The 19,432-nt window shown below is 43.7% G+C and overlaps 1 protein-coding gene and 1 pseudogene across 10 annotated transcripts; both read right to left on the bottom strand.

The window, feature by feature from the left end:
• Positions 1-438: 438 nt before the first annotated feature.
• Positions 439-13,560, bottom strand: ZNF19 (zinc finger protein 19). 9 transcript variants are annotated; one of them, XM_084905360.1, is made up of 6 exons: positions 13,434-13,560; positions 9,161-9,322; positions 7,101-7,165; positions 4,382-4,508; positions 4,109-4,195; positions 439-2,742 (listed from the first exon to the last, which is right to left on the bottom strand). In XM_084905360.1, exons 3-6 carry the CDS (start codon positions 7,131-7,133, stop codon positions 1,640-1,642), a joined length of 1,350 nt encoding a protein of 449 aa, XP_084761486.1. In that variant the 5' UTR covers positions 7,134-7,165; positions 9,161-9,322; positions 13,434-13,560; the 3' UTR covers positions 439-1,639. The 9 variants fall into 9 exon arrangements, with proteins under 9 accessions (XP_084761486.1, XP_084761487.1, XP_084761489.1 ...); XM_084905361.1 differs by lacking the exons at positions 9,161-9,322; positions 13,434-13,560 and having other exon boundaries at positions 7,101-7,421; XM_084905363.1 differs by lacking the exons at positions 9,161-9,322; positions 13,434-13,560 and having other exon boundaries at positions 440-2,742; positions 4,382-4,608; positions 7,101-7,183.
• A 2,827-nt stretch (positions 13,561-16,387) lies between these two features.
• LOC311633123 (glyceraldehyde-3-phosphate dehydrogenase-like) lies at positions 16,388-19,121 on the bottom strand (annotated as a pseudogene). Its single transcript, XR_014797088.1, has 3 exons — positions 18,851-19,121; positions 17,952-18,067; positions 16,388-17,547 (listed from the first exon to the last, which is right to left on the bottom strand). The product of XR_014797088.1 is annotated as a glyceraldehyde-3-phosphate dehydrogenase-like (transcript).
• Between the last annotated feature and the right edge of the window lie 311 nt (positions 19,122-19,432).

The following is a 19,432-nucleotide window of genomic DNA, read 5'->3' as shown; positions in this document are numbered from 1 at the left end:
CCTCTCCCAAGTCTGGGAGCCTCCAGGGGATGTCCAACTGCCGTGGAGGCGGGAGAGGCTCCCAGCAATGCCACTGCACTTGCCGGCCGTGAGCCCCGCTTGTGGGGAATGGCATTCCCCCTGGGGGAGCACAATGACCACCAGGGGCAGCTCCTTCACTAAGCACCTGTCCCCTGGTAGTCAGTGTGCATCACAGCAGTTGGTTGTTCCACCATTTGGTCGATTTTCATGTTAGCCTTTGATTATATAGGACTAGAGACCCTGTGCACAGAATTTGTGCACTGGTGGTGTTGGGGGATGGTCCCTCAGTCCAGCCTGCCCCCTCTCACAGTCTGGGAACCCTTGGGGGATATCCTACTGACGGCTTAGTCCCGCTAAGCCACAGTCTAGCCCCCCTCTGCAGGTGTCAACTGGGCTGATCAGGGGAAGACACTACCTCCATCTCCCCGCTGCTGCTGCCACTGCTGGCCACTACAGCCGCCAAGGTGTTTTCAACACAGACTTCAGTCCCTTCACTATGAAAAAATTACAACTTTCTTTTGGCATTTTCAAGATGTGTCTTTCGTAAGATATGACATTTCTTCTTCTTTTTTTTTTTTATCCTCACCTGAGGATATGTTTCCATTGATTTTCAGAGAATGAGGAAGAGAAAAAGGAAAGACATAGAGAAACATCAAAGTGAGAGAAACACTTTGATTGGTTGCCTCCTGAATGAGTCCTGACCTGGGCCCCAATCAGGGAGGAGTCTGCAACTTAGGTGCATGCCCTTGATCAGAATCAAACCCAGACTCTGCAGTCCGCAGGCTGAGGCTCTATCCACTAATCCAAACCAGTTAGGGCAGGATATGACATTTTTTAGCCCCTCTAGCAGCGGACCTGCATTTTTCCCTCCAGGAGTGAGGTGGAAAAACCCTAGATCACTTTTTTGCATTCTTATTGCCCAAGTTACCAAGAATACTGAGAGTAGCATACTGGGAGCTTAGCCAATGAGCGGTCAGAAAATGTGTTTCCTCTGTAGCTCACGCACAGAGGCGGGACTGCTGGCGTGTCCTGGTGAGCAGGCCCCCATCTTCACTCTGGGCCTGCTCAGGCTGCCACGGCATCCATGGCTTGCTTCATCTTCCATACAGTCCCCTCCCACCCACCTGTGTGCACAGCCTCCTCCTGAGCATTTGTGACGTTGTCCCAGAAAACTTGCATATTGCCCATCTCATTTATATGTATTTGTTAGAATGATAAGGCACCATTCCAAGGAAAGAAAACCTAACTCAAACTTACTTGAGAAAAACAAAACTGTATTGGTTACTGGAATTTAAAAGCCCAGATGTATTTCTAGCTTTAGACATAGTTTAATGTAGTTGTTCAAATGGAACTGTCAAGGCTGATTAATCTCCAACTCTGATTTCTTTTCTGCTGTGTTGACTCTATTCTCAGCTTCCACAATAATCCAGGAATTCCTCTCAGCTTTAAGACTAAGGAAAAAGAACAGTATTTCTTCCTGTTAAGTCTGGCCACATCATGGAACTCTAACTGGACCATCTTGGGTCACCTACTGACAGAACCACCATGGCCAAGCCAGATCGGGGTCACACATTCTACTCTTGAGTAGAAGATGGAGTTCCAAAGAAAAGTGAATATACTACCAGTCAAAGGGGGTAAAAAACTCTGGGAGGCCAAAATGACAAATGTCCAGTTCAGGTTTCTCTCCAGGATGGACATGCTCAAGATCACCTAGCTGGGAAGAAGTCCTAAAGGCTTTTTCATACTTGACACACCCGTAGGGTGTCTTTCCGGTATGGATTCTTTGATGCTGAAGAAGACTTCTTTTCCTAGTGAAGACTTTTCCGCACTCAGCACATACATAGGAAGACTCCTGAATATGGGTCTTCAGATGCCTTTTTAGTTGTTCCTGAGCACTGAAGGCTTTTCCACAAGCTACACAGTCAAAGGGTTTCTTATCGCTGTGGATTCTCTGGTGTCGACTTAGTTTTTTATGCAAATTGAAGGCTTGCCCACATATTTTACAAGAGTAAGGCTTCTCCCCTGTGTGAATACGCTGATGTTGCATAAGATAGTAAGTCCTTCCGAAGCTTTTGCCACATACATTACATTCGTAGGGTTTCTCTCCGCTGTGAGTTTTCTGATGTCGAAGTAGTGGCGAATTGCCAACGAAAGCTTTTCCACACTCACTACACGCGTAAGGTCTCTCTCCAGTGTGGATTCTCCGATGTATAACAAACTCAGAACTATTGGTGAAGCCTTTCCCACACTCCTGGCAGTGATAGGGTCGGTCCCCACTGTGGATTCTCTGATGCCTCATCAGGTTGGCGTTATCATTGAAGGCTCTCCCACACGCCTCACACTGGTAGGGTTTCTCTCCAGTGTGGATCCTCTGATGCCGAATCAATGAGGAATTGCCATTGAAGGCTTTCCCACACTCGTTACACTGAAAGGGCTTCTCCCCCGTGTGGATTCTCCGGTGTCTAACATAGTGAGAAAAATAGCTGAAACACTTCCCACATTCCTCACACCGGAGGGCTTTCCCGTCACAGCGGATCCTGGGAACCGTTCTTCTGCCACTTTTCCTTGTGGAGATTTCCTGGTGCGTCTCCAGTTTGCATGTTTCTAGGAAGTTGCTTCTTTGAGGAGCACTCTTCTGCAGACCGTAAGACACCACCACGGCTCTGTTTCCAGAAATTCCCTGTACTGACGTGGACTCACTGCCAATGTTGGTTTCAGTATCTGACATAAACAGAAAGCACAAGTGCCACCTGAGAATTATACCAGAAACAAAAGAACATTAAATAACATAGAGCTGTTAGAGATTACTATTTCAACTTCCACCTCGGTCTTTTAGCAATAAAAGTGCCTAATATCACGGGCAGAGAACTATCGAGGCAGAACAGGGTGTCAACATACACACGACACGACAGACTGCTTCCTAAGCTTTTCCAGACTCTGTATTTGAATGGCTTGTCCCTAGAATGTTCTAGTATCTTTTAACCTTAGGTACTTATGGGTCTACAAAATGCCAAAGAAGCTACAGGTTCAAAGATTAATAGTGATATTGAGGCTGGCCAAACTCAGTGTCACTGCTACTGCTCCATGTTCTGTTTTGCCTACTCTCTCATTTCCTATTCCTGTGCTGTAAATTCAGGACAGAGCCCTCAGGCCCACCACAAAGTCTACATTCTAGATATTCCACACAATGCTGGGTAGGTAAGACAGACCAAATACATTCACCTAACCCATCGGCGGAGGAAAGGGGGGGCCAGGATGCACTGCAGACTCTGTGCCAGCCCCAGATTCTAGGAAGTCTTGCTTAGGTTCTGAGTCCTTTTGTACTACTTACTAGAAAAGACAGAGGCATACTTGTAGGTGGGCTCCAGAAAAAAAATACCCTTTTAAATTATGCTCCCAGGTGATTCTCCTGCACATTATGTTGCAAAGTTCTTCACAATGATTTACTGGATCCTTTTCTCCCTTCCTCGGGCCAGATAGTCTACCTTCTTTTTCTTCACATGATATCCACTGTAAACAGTCAAATTCAGAACAAATGGCACTACCTCTGAAGACGCATTACTTGAACTTCTAAATGGTAATTCCGCTAAGTTTCCTGCTGAGCTCCTACTGCCTATCTACACATTTTTAAAAAGCTTTTACATCCATCTCCACAACTTGTGTCCTCTAGAGCAGCAGCTGCCAACCAGTGGTCCGTTAGGTCCAAAAGGTTGGCAACCACTGATTTAAGGAAACCTTTGGAGCAGCAGTCACCATCCATGAAGTCAGAAAGGTTGGCGACTGCTGCTCTAGAGTATTAAACAAAACTTGGCACACTCAAGTGCTGAAAAACTGCTCCTAAGTAAATCTATCCTGTACAAAGAAGAAGGGCCATCGAGGTAGACAATCCTGAAACTCAGAAGGGAACCAGAGAGAGATGCATGAAGAGGAAATAGTTATCTTGATAAGAATTAAAATTGGTGGGAATGGTTTCATATTTTACCTGTTAAGAAAATCATCTATTTCAATGCTCACCAGCATGGTGAATTTTAAAATATACTGCTCTGTAAAGCCCACCAGTTGCCCATTTTAAACTTGCCTCCTTTACCTTTACAGACGTGTGTGCTCCTCTCTGCAGGTGGGTCATCCTGTGCCTCCAGAAGTGAGATGAGGGCAGATTTGGGAACTGTGTATCCTGAAAAGGGGGATAAAATGCTATATCAAAAGAAGGAAAACTGCCCAGCCGGTGTTGCTCAGTGGTTGAACCATGCAGTAAGGATACCAGCAACAACCCCTCCCTCCTTCACCACACCAGCCCATAAGGAAAAAAGAAGGAAGCAGGAAAGCATAGATCTGAGTCCCAGGAGGAAAGTAGCCTTACCCAGGGATGCCAAGTTCCTGTAATTCTCCAGCATCACACTTCTGTACAGGGCCCTCTGTGCGGAAGAGAGGCCAGCCCATTCTGCTTGGGTAAAGTGCACAGCCACATCCTCAAAGGTCACCACCTCCTGAAACAAGAGGTTCCCGCTGTCTCAGAACCAATCCTCTGACTCAGAGCCAGAGTGTGGGACACGGGACAGTTTGAGGGAGGAGTCCTATAAGAGATGGCTAATGAGAAAAGGTGAAAGAACGGGTGTTAGGCCATTAAATGACTATTTCTACAACCAACAACCTGGAACTTCTCTATCAGAAGAGCTTCCTTTGGAACACTGTTATAAAACATGATAAAACATTTCAAAAAGCCTGGAGAGTCTCCCATTATTCACCTTCTCAGAGCAAAATCTCTCTGACTTTGTAGATCCTGTCAGTCCTTCACTGTTACACCTACAAGTGGGCAATTAGCTTCAGAATGTCCGGACACTCACTCCCAGGTGGCATCTCAGGACTACCTGCTCCCCCTTCACTGCCCTAGTGCTCACTCTGCCCCAAACCTCAAGCCCACACAACAAGAACAGTCATGGTTTGCCACGATGACCCCTTTGCATCCAACCCCCATATGTCGTTTGAAGACTGCTGTGCTGTCTGTGCTCAAGATCATCCAGCAGAGGGAGCCGTGCTGCCTGGCAGCCTAGCATTCTGCTTCCTGATGTGTCTTCCTAGGAGAATAGGCTTCTGGAATGGAACTGCTGCTGGTAGCCCTTTTAGCCTTATATCTTTATACACCCAGCACAATCTGTAAGAGCTCTTGCCAACCAAGCCTCGGGGTTTTTTCAACAGCCATCATTGCCCCTTCCAGATGGCCCCAAGTCTACCTTCCCAGAAAGCTCCAGCATCTGGTTAGGCCCCCTATTCACACCTTGGACTTTAGTATCAGACGTGGTTACCTGAACATGTGGTGAATATTCTCCCACTTTCTAACACCTTGACTGATTCTGCAGATCTGCCCCTTCCACTAATCCCCATGCCTCACAATCTCTGCTGACCCAACATGTCTGACCCACCAGCTAACACTAATCATCCGCCCCCCTAAACTGGTTCCCTCTCTAACTCACATAAACTAATTCACACGGTGACAATTCTTTCCCCATCTCAGTTGGCAGTAGCAATTTCAGCATGTTTCCTACACCAGAAACTTAAGATTCATCCTAGACTAACTTGCCCCCATCACTGCTCACTTCTAACAGTTGGTAATCAAATCCTGTCAATTTTATTGCCAAAATATTTCTGGAACCGACTCTTCACTATTGTACAATCCGTACACCAACTCAACAGATGGGGACCTTAAACAGCTCCAATTCCAGCTGTCCCACACTGAATCCATCCTCTGCCGGCACATACAATGATCTATTTCAAATGACAGCCTGACCCACTCAACTGAATGATTTAATAAGTCACCACTAACTACAATAGTGGTTCTCAAAGCGTGGGCCCCAAGGCAGCAGCACCGGATAACTTACTTATTGGAAAGGCACGCTGGCAGGCCTCAACCGAGAGCAAATGTTCCATCAATGGGCCTCCAGCTGATTGTGATGCACACTAAAATCTGAGAAACCCGGACTAGAAGATAAAGCCCACGCTCAGGAAGTAAGATGTACCAGGTGACCAGTGACAGTGGCAGAAAGGCACAAGACTGTACACAGAGACACTAGCTGGGAAGGTCTGCAAACAAAATCCCAGAGAAGAACCAACCTTGAAGGAAGGCAATATGAAACATGGAACAAGTGGGAGAGGTAGTAGGCAGAAGCAATCGGACTTGCTGACTCTCTGGAAGTGGTACCCAGGAAGAAGTGTCAATAAGCAGGCAGCAATCTAAAACTGAGTGGTCAGGACTTCGAGATGGTGATACCAGTGACTCTCCAGTACTTACGGAAGATCAAAAGCGGGATGAGCTACAAGGAAGACATGTATATCAGTGAAACAGTCAGCAGAGGCACCTGCCAGATGTCAGAAATCCAGGATTGGCACTTGGAATATGGCTCATGCTAAGTTATTGGGTAAATAAGTCCCTAGGAAGACATAGTAAATAAAGCAATACCAGCAACTCATCAGTCTCAAAGGATGAAATACAAGTCAAAACAAAAATTTCCTTGTCCCACAAATGTAAGGTCCTGAATGTTGATTTTACAAATGAAGTCAGTTAGGATGCAAAGAGGTTAAGTGACTGGTCAAGGCCACTGAGACCTAATGGGATTCCTAACTTCAGGTGCCCTCAGCTAGTGCAGTTTTCCTGTCAGAGCCCACAGCCTTGCCTCAGTCAGCAGCACCAACCTCAAGGAAGATATACTCCTTAGGATAAATGATATAAGCTCCTGCATTCTTGCCTTCTTCCTGTCACCCTTCTGTTTCCACTTCCCAAGAACCTTGCAACCAGACACCTACACCACTAGCCTGTCCCTCATTCTCACAGATCCCTCTAAAACTGGAGACCCTCCAGTATGGAAGAGGCTCCAGTTCCACTTCCCAGGACACTCTCTCCAGCCATTGCTTGGTGGGCTCCTAGCTGCTGCCGTCATTGGCTTTGCTCCCAGCGTCCAGTTGGAGAGCATTAACAGAGGATCTTCCTATTGCTTTGGCTCCGAGAATTTTGCCAGAATCATCCCTCCCATCATTTCCTTCAAGTCGGGTTTCTCAAAGGTTGACCTGAGGAATTAACAGCTCACCTGGTGCCAGGCTTTCAGGGGCATGGCTGCCATCACCTGGGCTCCTTCTCAGTCAAGGGGCGGGGCTGAAGGAAGAAGCAAAGAGAACCAGAGTAAGCCTTACCCAGTCAAAGGCTCCCCTTAATACCAACAAACCTGCCAACAGCAGCAGCAACCGTTTACTAAATGCCCACTGGGTAAGTGGTATATAAATATTTCGATGTCCTTGGGCATCAAAGCCTGTCCTCCCAACATCAGGCAATGCTCTGTCCTAGGTAGGACATCAATACAGGGGGAACTTGAGTACACTCAGAGCAAAAACACCAGCAGCAACACCTAACAAGAGAGAACTCAAATCTTCATTTAAAAAAAAATATTTTACTGGGAAACACAAAAGGTTAAAGAAAATAGAAACAAATACCATGCTTTTTGGATGAAGTATAGACACCCTCATTCAATACCCACAATAATCTTCTGAACCTTTTCCTTTTCCCCAATGAGAAAACAAGGCTAAGTGAATAATTTTCTCTCCGAGGTCACTCAGTCAGTGGATGGATGAGCTGGTGGCAAAACTCAGATCTGCCAATTCCAAAAGTCATGTTTTTTAATAACTACATTCAGTTGCTTCCAATCTAATCCCAACAGGCTTTTCTCTTAGAACTTGATAAAAGTGATTCTAAGGTAAATATGAAAGAATGAGTAGTCAAGAAATGCAGAGTAAGAGTCTGAGTAGGTCTTCCTTTTCTTGGATCTGAGGCAGGCATCTTTTTTGTTCACGTCCCATTCAAAGGACCCTGAAGGGCCAACTCAACATGCCAGAATGTAATGGTTGTTACTTTCATTATATATCCTATGAACATTTTTTATTCTTGTTAGGTAGTCATATTCTACCAAAAAGCCAGCACCTTCCCTAAGGAAACTCATTGCATGGTATAATTTCCTGCTCAGCTCATCTGTGCCACCCTTATTCTTAGTTTAGCCATTCTAGCCTTCTTCGTTTCTTCTGCTATGCTAATTCAGGACCGATGTACCTTCTTCTGCAACCTTAGGGCCTTTGTAACTGATTCTGTCCACCTGCAATACTCTCCAACAGCCTGACCCTCTCTTCAGCTAGGTAATGCCCACTCATCCTTCAGGTCATCCTCTACAGGCCAGGTCAGGTCTCCACGTTACACACTCCACTAGTACTGTATTCCCTTCCCTGTATACTATGTCTCCCACGTTTGAGATTACACACTGATGTGTGCTTTCTTCATTCAACAAGCATCTATTGTATACATTCCAGCCCAAGTGTGAGATACAGTGGAGAGAAAAAAAAGGTGTGATCCCTTTCGTCACTGGGCTTGGTCTAGGACAGGCTAAAGGACACACACATATTAATCCAAGAATGTCATGAATAACTTTAACTTTCAATTGTGACTAGAGCCCGGAAGAATCGATCCTAAATTATAAGCCTGAGCAGGAATTAGCTTGTTTAAAAGGAAAATCTTTACAAAAGTGAAAACAAGTGCAAAAGCTCGTTCTACAAGTGAAAGTCTGCAGCTGAGAGGGGTGTGTGTGTGTGTGTGTGCGCGTGGGTGGGTGGGTGCTGCAACACGAGGGGAAGGAGCTGCAAGAGACCAAGCCACACAGGCTTTGCGCACGTTGAGGACTTGGTCTTCGACCTAAAAGCAACCGGCTGCAGCTACGATGTTAGGACCAGATGGGGTGAGATGATCAGATGTGATTAATATGTAACTGTTCCACTAAACTGAAAGCTCTCTGAGGCCGGGACCCACACCCCGTCTCACTCCGGGAACCTAGAACAGCTACAGGGCAATTAGGTGCTCACTAATTAGGTCGCGCAATAGCGCAGAGGGACTCAGTGGCTGTGCCGGGCACGCAGCACGTCTCTTCCATTCACAGCCTCCATTCCCCAAAGCGGCCGAGCGAGCAAAGGCACCCGGGGGCGAGCGGTCCTGGCTCACAAGCTGCCTCCGACACCTTCCGCCCCGGCAGCAAGGGCAAAGGCAACTGCCTCCTCTGAGGGTGAAAGGAGCGCTCCCAGCAGGGACTCCCAGGTGACAAACCCCAACACTCACCTCGGGAAAGGGGCAGAGGCCGGCGTGACCGGAAGTGCGTCACACCGAGCGCGTCGCCCACGCCGCACGTGCTTCCTCTCTAGGATGCTAACGCGCGCAGCTCGGTGGTTGTCTGGCGCTACTCCCAGCGCAGGGCTTCCTAACCTGGGATCCTTAGAGACCCTGAGTAGGTGAGAAAGTTTATGGTCGTTTTCGCTCATCTCTAACCGACAAAGCATTTCCTTCCATTACGTGTTGCAACAAACCACAGTAGTATCAGCAGTACCTGTGATTTTTGTTAGAAAAATCACAGATATCTTCATCACATTACAGTGTATATAGACGCAGTCTCTCAAAATTAAGGGTTATTCTTATCAATAATTTTGTTGACATAAGAAATGTCCAAACCTGCAAGAATTTCTATGAGTTTATTTGAGCCAAACCAACAAAAGAACAGTTTGCTGGGAAGCAAAATCTCAATAGATTGAGAAATGGCGGTTTTGCACCTCATTTTATACATTAGGATCAAAAGAGAAGACATGGGGGGTGGAGGGGAGGCGGTACATGAAATCCATTGGTAGATTAGGGAGACAGGAGAAAGCAAAGCGGGGAAATCTCTGAGATTGAATAAAAAGCACACCAAAAGGTTTCAGGTTTGATTCCAGGTCAGGGCATATATAGGAGGCAACTGATAGATGTTTTATTCTTTCTCCCTTCCTCTCTCTCCAAAAAACAATACTGTAAACATATCCTTGCGTGAGGATTTTTAAAAACACAACACGTTTTAAAAAATAATAAACTAAATGAAAAAATATCTAATACATGGATACTATGTTCATTGACTCAACAATTCTCCCCAAATTGACCTATATATTTAAAGCAATCCAGTCAAAAATCCCAGCAACACCTTTTGTAGAAACCAACAAGCTGATTGCATGTCAATCACACAGTGAAGCTGGAAAAAAAAAAAAAAAAAAAAGCAGTGGAAAAAGGGGGACTACATTGTATGGTGGTTACAGCATGGGCTCCAAAGCCAGGCGCCTGGGTTTGAATTTTTAAGTAAGCACCACAAAATGTCACTGGTTCTTAGTATTTATTAAAGGACAGCTATGGAAAATTATAGACTAATTTCTTGTGGAGAAAGCAACAACTGGAACTAATGAAACTTGACTCAAGCAACTTGCACTGTTACTTTATCTGAATCAGTTTGGTGTCTGCAGAATCATAAGTCCATTATTAAAATGTAGCCCCAGCGGCTCCAGAGAGATGCAAGCACGGGTCCCAAACAGAGACCTGGAGGCGAGAACCATGGCACAGGGTACTCTTTATCTGGAGCACAGAGCATGGAGACTGGCACCCTCCTTTGCTTCTAACTTGGCCCCGTGCAGTACCTGGCACAGGGGTGTAGAATGAATTATAACCAAGAAAAAAAATCAAGGTTCAGTGAGTTTTAATAAGGCCACGGCAATCATAGTCTGGCATGGGTGGAATGAGGATGAACAATCTTCAAAAACTTGAACAACCTGACCCTGCGCTGAAAATACTAAAAAGCGCTCCTGAGGGTCAGCTACTTTTGCACAGCACAATGGTGACATCTAGTGTTAGCAAGATAAATCTCAGCGCTGCAATTTAACCTGAACTTTAGAGAAACAGGGTCTTGGTGTCTGTCTTCTTCTCAGGGGTCAAAAAATTTTTTTTTTCGTTTTTCAATTTGTAATTTATTAACAATCGCTCTTTTATTTTTAAAAATTTTGAAATAAACCTGATGTACATAACCTGGACTTTTTTTTTTCATTGAAACATAGTTTACATTGTAAATTTAAGGTGCACAGCATGTTAATTTGATGCATTTATATATTGTAATATGACTGCCACTGTGACAATAATTAACACCTCTACCACATTACATAATTATAATTTTTTTAGTGTTGGTATAGTTAAGTTCTGGTCTCTTGGCAAGTTTAAGGATTGTAATACAATATTGTTCTCTACAAACACTATGCTATGAATATAGATCTCTAGGATTTATTTACTGTTGGTTACAAGTTTGTAACCTTAAACAACATCTGTCTTTTCCCCCACCTGGGGTGGACATTTTTTAAAGTGTTAGATTTGGTGAGTTTTAACCAGCAAAGAACAAAATAGACACACGCAAAAATCTGTCTTCATAGAGCTTGCATTCTTAGTGCCCAAAATTATGTCACATGGCTACTCCCACCAGCAGGGAAATCTGGAAGGCAAGTATTTAGCTTTCTGGTGTCCTTATTAGAAAAGAGGATGGAAGGGTGTAGAAAGAGCACAACTGTAGTTTCTGCCACAATGATACTGAGGCGCATACTCAAAATGTATAAATGTTTTTGTACACAAGTTAGGGTTAAAAAGTGTTTCAGAAGTATCGACATGTCTACTCCTTAAACTAGACCAATTTATTATTAATACTAGAGGCCCAGTGCACAAAATTCCTGCACTTGGGAGGGGGGCTCATTCAACCCAACCTGTGCCCTCTCAAAGTCCAGGAGCCCTTGGGGATGTCTGACTGGCGGGGAGGGCCTAAGCCAGTAGTCGGACATTCTTAGTGCTGCCACCACTGCCGCCAGCTGTGAGGCTGGCTTCTAGCTGAACGGCACTTCCCCTGTGGGAGCACACTGACCACCAGGGGGCAGCTCCTGCATTGAGTGTCTGCCCCCTAGTGGTGTTTCATAGTGAATGGTTGTTCTGCCCTTTGGTCTATTTGCATATTAGCCTTTTATTATATAGGATTAATTTATTAACATATTATTTATAACTTAGATGTATTTGATGGCATGTAAACAGATCCCCTAGCACAAGACCCTGGCCTACAAGGTATCTCCAGTCAATATTATCTTGGCATCAATAAGGTACACCCTGTGGGTCCTCAAATATTGCTTAGCAAGCATGTTAAACTACACCAGCCATGAGTTTGACATGCTTGGTTAGACCATTCATTAGTTTGGGTCTCTTTCATTGGCTTACAGTAAAGGTTCTCTGTGTTTCAAGCTCAGCTGGCTTTGCTAGCTTCTTGAGATGTTCAGAGCCTCTTTCCCCCCCCCCCCCAAAGTCCCCTTGAGAGAAAGAAATAGTCTTACTAGATAGGATGAGTGGAACTGCTTGTCTGGCCCAGAATAGATCCATTCTTGCTGAGTTAATAGTAAATCATAGTTTATAGAAACCTACTCTAAAATTCCCAGGACTTTCCATCAGGATATACTTCCCAAAGGAAACTCCATCAGAGCACTGATTCTCAAACTTGACTGCACACTGGAATCACCTGGGAAGATTTTAAAAATATGATGCCTGGATCCTGGCCCCTATAGCAATGATTCTCAATTGGGTGATTTGCTCCTCCCACCAGGAAACACTTGGCAATGTCTTTTGGTTATTACAATTGGGAGAGGATTCAACTGGCATTTAGTGTGTTAGACCCAGGGATGGTGCTAAAATCCCACAATGTAGAGGAAAGTCCCCTGTGGCAAAGGATTGTCTAGTCTCAAAGGTCAGTAGGGCCATGGTTGAGAAACCCTGTTAAAGACTCAACTTTAACAACCCTGTTAAAGGTTCGGCCTCAGCATCAGATTTTTATTTTTATTTTTAATATATTATTATTGATTTTAGAGAGAGAGGAAGAGAGGAGAGTGAGAGAGAAACATCAATGTGAGAGATAAACACCAATGGGCTGCCTCCTGCACACACCCAGACTGGGGATTAAGCCCACAACCTGGGCACATGGTCTGACCAGGAATCACTTTGTCTGCCACCTGCAAGGAAAGCCAAACTAATGAGACAGGTGCTGGTGCAAAATGAAAAAGGTTAATTCAGGTGCCATGGACCTGAGAGAATGATGGACTCCCATCTCAAAGGCCATCCTCCTTCCTACTCAAGCCTGCGGTTCTTTATGGGGACATAAGGACACATATGTAATACCTTAATCAATGAAAATTAATTAATTAATTTAAAAATTAAAATTAATTTTAAAAAATTTTATTGATTGAAAGAGAGAAGAAGGGAGAGAAACATTAATTTGTTTACATTAATTTGTAAACATTATTTATGCATTCATTGGTGTATCTGGACAATGCTCTAATTAACAGAGCTACTCCGCCAGGGATAGGGAGGGAATGGCTTTATTACAAAATCCGCTATTACTCACCAGTACACCTAGTAGATTGTCTCAGATAATGCTAAAGAGAATATATTTTATATAACATATACAACATATGTATACGTGTGTTAATATATGTAAAATTTTAATGAAAATTGTATCATATATACCAACCTGTAGCTTTCTCTCTTCATTTAATTTTCTATATTGCCCACTCACACGTCCATACATGTTGCTGTTATTCCAGTTAACAACTGCAGAGTATTACATTGCATCGCTCGGGTTGGCTTAAAAAACAGCTGCTTATTAAATATGGGTGAAGTGAACACAGGAATTTCTGGAACATGACACTGAAAGTACAAAATGGATGAGAATCTACAAGGATAAGAGCATGAGAAAGATGAAAACGGATGAGAGATGTCAATATCGTTTGGGAAGATGCGAAGGGATAGAGATATGGTAACCAGGGAAAACTGGAAGCCTTGAATGGGAGTAGAGTAGGGAGGTGGGTGGTTAGGACTCAAGTCTAATACCCGGAAGTAAGTGGACTCACTTTGGGGAGACCTCCAGGAAAGGCTCAGGAACTAGGTGTTAGATACAGTACTTTGCAAGGCGGAGACAGCCCAAGGGAGAGATATAAGGAGCAATTAAGACTTGCAGATCCCATCCCACAAGCACAGCCCAGAGACTTCTCCCAAGCCCTGTAATACAGGAGGTTTATTCTCTGGAGAAAATAGCAAAGGGCCAGATTAAAGCAGTGGATTTAAAACAAGATGAATGAAAGTCTGCATACTGAACAGAGAAGCACCACACTGCCTCACCACTGCCCAGCTCTATTCTCCCACCTATACTCAAACGCTTTCAAACCAGGCTTTATACTCCTGCATGGAAGCCTGGAAGACCCTTTTTTTTAATTACATTTTTTATTAAGTTATTATCTGTGTACATATTTTAACATTGCCCCCTGGAAGACCCTTCTTGAGAGGCAACAAATAACCCCACGTAAACCTACAGACATCTGGGGTAGAGATCTATCAATAAAAATCCAAGTCTTATTTTTTAAATATATTTTTATTGATTTCAGAGAGGAAGAGAAAGAGAGAGGGAGAGAAACATCAATGGTGGGAGACAATCATTGATCGGCTGCCTCCTGCACATCCCACACTGGGGATTGAGCCCTCAACCCCGGGCATATACACTGACCAGGAATCAAACTGAGACCTGGTTCACAGGTGGATGCTCAACCACTGAACCATGCTGGCCAGGCACCAACAGTCTTCTTTACTACAAAGGACTGTTGTGTGAATCTAAGGTCTCAAGGGTGGCCATGCCTTATGGGTAGTTTGAATGTAATATGAATAAAAAGAAGTTGACGATGCTCTAACCAACTGACCCACACTAGCTAGGACCCCAAGGAGGACTTTTAACTTTTTAAAAGGCTTTGTTGTCTGGGTCTTGTGTCCTTCCTCACTGTCCCACAAAGCAAGCATTACTATTCTGTGACAGCTGTGGGTCATGGAGACCTAGGGAAAGACTTGCCAAAGATCTGACAGCAAATAAGTGACCGGGGTCAGAATAGAACCTACACTGACCTCCTTTCTCCAAATGCATCAGACTGGGAAAATACCAGGAAAACAATGCAAGAGCATGAAGAAATCACTAGCAAATTTAAACATCAGCAGATGGATAGAAAATACAAAGTTTCTCCAGTGTGTATAGTATATACAACATCGAGTATATCTAAGTTTATAGAATGTTCAGATTTTTTAAAATTATTCTTTTTAAAAAATATTTTTTTATTGATTTCAAAGAGAGGAAAGGAGAGGGAGAAAGAGCGATAGGAACATCAATGATGAGAGAGAATCATTGATTGGCTGCCTTCTGCAGGCACTGTACTGGGATCGAGCCCACAACCCGGGCATGTGCTCTGACTGGGAATGGAACTGGTTCATGGGTCGATGCTCACCACTGAGCCTCTGACCTCCAAAAGTTATATATTACCTAACCTGCTTTCCAAGCAGAGAACCCTTACATTTTGGAGCTGGGAAGAAAGTTAAATATTATCAATACATTTATTATCAAGCTATTTGGTCTCAAAGAGTTTTTGTTTATGTGGGCATGTTTGAAAAAGGTTTAAAAGGCTAAACAGAAGTTTGTAAAGGGGAATAGAGGTAAGGTGGAGAGGAGAAAATTCTAGAGAAAACAGGTATAGAGGAATGGAGTGTGAAAAGACATTTTCCTATCACTAACAGGACATAAAATTTTGGATGTTTATACTTCCTGACCTAAGTTCAACTCAAATAAGAACAAACACTGACACCCACGTGGCAAATAAAATTAATGGGTTATGAAATATATACACCCAGAAGGTAAATGCTACCACAACTCAGGTGAGATGGGCTCTTGGAAAAGGAACTTAGAACTGTTTATCCCAATGTTGATTCTGGTTTTTGCTACATGGAGTCTCATTCATTCTTACTCTTGACATTCACCTCTGGCTATAATTAGTTCCAGTTTCACAGAACTGGACCAGCAGGATGTGGAGGGTGGGGGGGGATAATTCATGGACTCCCAATGAATGGACAATATGCTAAATGACTGTCAGGAAGAGAGGAGCAAACCTATGATCTCAAAATAATTCCTTGGTCATTTGTATCCAGCATAAATCCAGACTTTCATGAGACATGTGATTTAGAAATAAATGGGAATAGTATCTACAAAACAGTATTTTGGTATTAAATTATTTAATATGACTATTAAGCATCTTTCTGCAAAAAACCTTCTCATACCATACTGTTATTCCCTTGATCAAAATTTATAACATTCCTGCTGAGTAAAATATAATTTTAAAATGCCCCTGATTTTATATTCAGATTTCCATATATTTGGCTTCATAATTCCCTGCCATATCCTGCCTTTTAAGAAAATTCAGATGTAATTGGCACATAACATATTAGTTACTCCCAGCCTTTTTTTTTTTTTTTTTTTTTTTTTTTTTTTTTTTTTACTCTTTCTCTGTAGAAACCCTCTTTAGCAAAATTAATTTGCTCAGTATCCCCAAAACATGCTATACATGTGATCAGTGACTTTTGGGGGAGGGAGTACAGTGAACTTTATTGATGGTGCATGAAAAGGTGGAGCTCCCCAAGCCCCTCCCCTTCCTTGGGGGTCTGGGATGGGAACTGTGGAGGTCAGGAGATTCTCAGTATGTTGAAGGTCCGATTTGAGGCATGGACTCTCCAGCAGCTGAGGGTTTCTCTTCCTCTTGATGGGGCTTTTAGTTCTTGGATGCCATGTGGACCATAAGGTCCACCACCCTGTTGCTGTAGCCAAATTCACTATCATACCAGAAAATGAGTTTGACAAGTGGTCCTTGAGGGTAATACCAGCTCCAGCATTGAAGACGGATTCACTGTGTCACTGTTAAAGTTGCAGGGGACAACCTGGTCCTCAGTATAGCCCAGAATGCCCTTAAAGGGACCATTTGACGCCTGCTTCTTGATATCATCATACTTGGCAGCTTTCTCCAGGTGGCAGATCAGATCCTCAGTGGGGTTGGGGACAACAAAGGCCATCCCAATGAGCTTCCCATTCACCTCAGAGATAATCTTGCTCACAGCATTGGCAGTGCCAGGAGAAGCAGGGGTGATACTCTGGGCAGCTCTTCGGCTATCACACCACATGGCCCATCCACAAACTTCTAGGTGGCAGCGAAAGCATGGACTGTGGCCATGAGTCCCTCCATGATGCCAAAGTTGTCATGGATGATCTTGGCCGGGGCGCCAAGCAGTTGGTGGTGCAGGAGGCAGTGTTGACAATCTTGAGGGAGTTTGTCAGACTTGTCATGGTTCACACCCATCACAAACATGGGTGCATCTGCAGAAGGGGCGGAGATGATGACACTCTTGGCTCCACCCTTCAAGTGAACCCCAGCCTTCTCCATGGTAGTGAAGACACTGGTGGACTCCACAACACACTCAGCACCAGCATCTCTCATTTGATGTTGGCAGGATCTTGCTCCTGGAAGATAGAGATGAACTTTCCTTTGACGACAAGCTTCTCGTTCTCAGCCTTGACTGTTCCTTTGAACTTGCCATGAGTAGAATCATACTGCAACATGTAGGCCATGTGTTTGAGGTTAATTAAGGAGTCACTGGTGGTGACAATATCCACTTCGCCAGAGTTAAAAGCAGCCCTGGTGACCAGGTACCCAATATGACCAAATCCGTTCACTCTGATCTTCACCATCGTGTCTGAGGTTTGCAGCTGGCATTGTGCAAAGATGCGGCTGATGAACAGGAGGAGCAGAGAACCAATTGATGACCTTTTATAAGAATGATGTTCTCGCCATCCCACTCCATACATGGCTAGGCTACTAGATATATTTTCCTCTGCAAGAATCCCAGTAAAAATTCTCTTTTTATTTTTTATGTTAATATAAATAATATTTTAAAAAGCAATTCAAGTTTCTTGACTTTATTAGGAAATATCAGTAATGATTTGGTATTGTGTACTGAAGATAATAGGAAGGATATCTAGACTGCGTCATATCCACTTATTTACACTCTACTCCTTAAAGTGTACTTATAGGATTTAGATTACCTGTGAACTAATCTATACAGTATTAATAGAATATAAAATAGAGTACCCTGTGTTTAAGAAATGACCATTGTACTTGAGGAAGAAAAGTACCTTAATCTGTGATGAGAATTTATTTATACTGTAGCTTCACATATCTTGTTGAACCAGATTTTCTGTGGGTGGGTTCATTTGATTACACTGTTTGGTTATGAGGAACTCTGCACCTGCTGTGAGCAAAGCATTAAAGTTCCTTCTTAAAGACTGAACAAAGGTTCATTCATTCATTCCTTTCACAAGCTTTCACTTAGGATCCTCCTGAAAAAAGGCCCTTCCCAAAGGGACTCCCCACCATTAATTGGAGAGACACGGCTAACACTTGTGACAGAGCTATGTGTTAATTATCTAATGCTACAGTAATGCTAAGAAACAACCAACCACATAACATCAGTGTTATATAGTAACTGTTAATTTCTCAGGTATCTGGGGTGGTTGCCTAGACAGTTCGCTGATTTTGGTTGGGTGCCTTTGGTTGGGAGGTGGCTGGGCTGATCTAGGATAGTCTCATTATGATGATTCAACTCTGCTTTATGTGTCTCTCACCCTCATGGCAGTGGCTCAGACATAAGAGGGAGAGCACACCTAACAGCACTAGGGATTTTTATGCCTCTGCTTAAAAATGTCCTATTGGTCAAAGCGCATTTCATGGCTAAGACCAGAATCAGACTCATGGCACAGGGCATGAATATAAAGACAGGAGAATGGGGAAGGTCACTGCACTCTATCACAGGCTCTTAATACTCAGACCTAAAGCACCTAACTCAGCCTAACACACATTGACTTGAGCTGAACCTTGAAAGAGAGGATGGTAGTTAGCTAAATCATAAAGGATGGGAGGTGCTTTTCTCAAATCAACCCACAAAACCTAATAACTTAGATTTTAAGTATTCATGCATCTTTGCTTCAAACGATGTACATACCCTTCACCTATAAACTTTTCCCCCATTTCCTACCTGGAATTTGGGTGTGAGTCCTAGATATGCAGCAGCCTTCTTCTGACCATGGGGCAACAGATAGTAGATTGAAGTTCTACAGAAAGATGGCATCTAACAGCATCCTTGAGTCACTGCAACAACTCCAACGGAGTACCTCTAGCCTTCTTGTCATCTGGGCCAGCATCCAGGAAGTCCTGTAAAATCCTCTGCAGAACCACCCTGCCCTTCAGAGTTTCAGGCTCCACCATTTCACTCTTCCTTTAGTCAAAACTCCTGTTTCTTTGGCCAAGCTGATTCCAAAGGCTTTACATCCTTAGCCAAAGTGGTGATACTACTCATCCCAGGATGGTTTCTCAAAGTCCAGAATTTCAGGTGCTCTGGATAAGACAACATACCTCCCCTGGCCTCCACATCGTCACTGCTATGAGTAAAGACGGAGCACCTTAGACTTTCCTGGCAAATCCTTCACAACCCCAGGTATTCACAGTTTAGCCACCAACATCTATTTTGAAATCATCATTATCATTATCATTATTCCATTTATCCTGATTTATGTGAGTTACATAAGTAGCCCAGGATCCTAGGTCAGTTCCTTATCTC

Source organism: Pipistrellus hanaki (assembly GCF_964339955.1).
Source record: "Pipistrellus hanaki genome assembly, chromosome: 15".
Classification (NCBI taxonomy): Eukaryota; Metazoa; Chordata; class Mammalia; order Chiroptera; family Vespertilionidae; genus Pipistrellus; species Pipistrellus hanaki.
Note: the sequence above shows the minus strand (reverse complement) of the source record. Positions and strands in the feature narration are given on the sequence as shown.

Excerpts from the sequence above, each read along its gene's own strand:
- ZNF19 (XM_084905360.1), bottom strand. The coding sequence starts at position 7,133 with ATGGCAGCCATGCCCCTGAAAGCCTGGCACCAG. Across the intron at positions 4,509-7,100 it reads CCCTGAAAGCCTGGCACCAG|GAGGTGGTGACCTTTGAGGA; the intron begins GTGAGCTGTTAA and ends CTCTTGTTTCAG. Across the intron at positions 4,196-4,381 it reads CAGGAACTTGGCATCCCTGG|GATACACAGTTCCCAAATCT; the intron begins GTAAGGCTACTT and ends CCCCCTTTTCAG.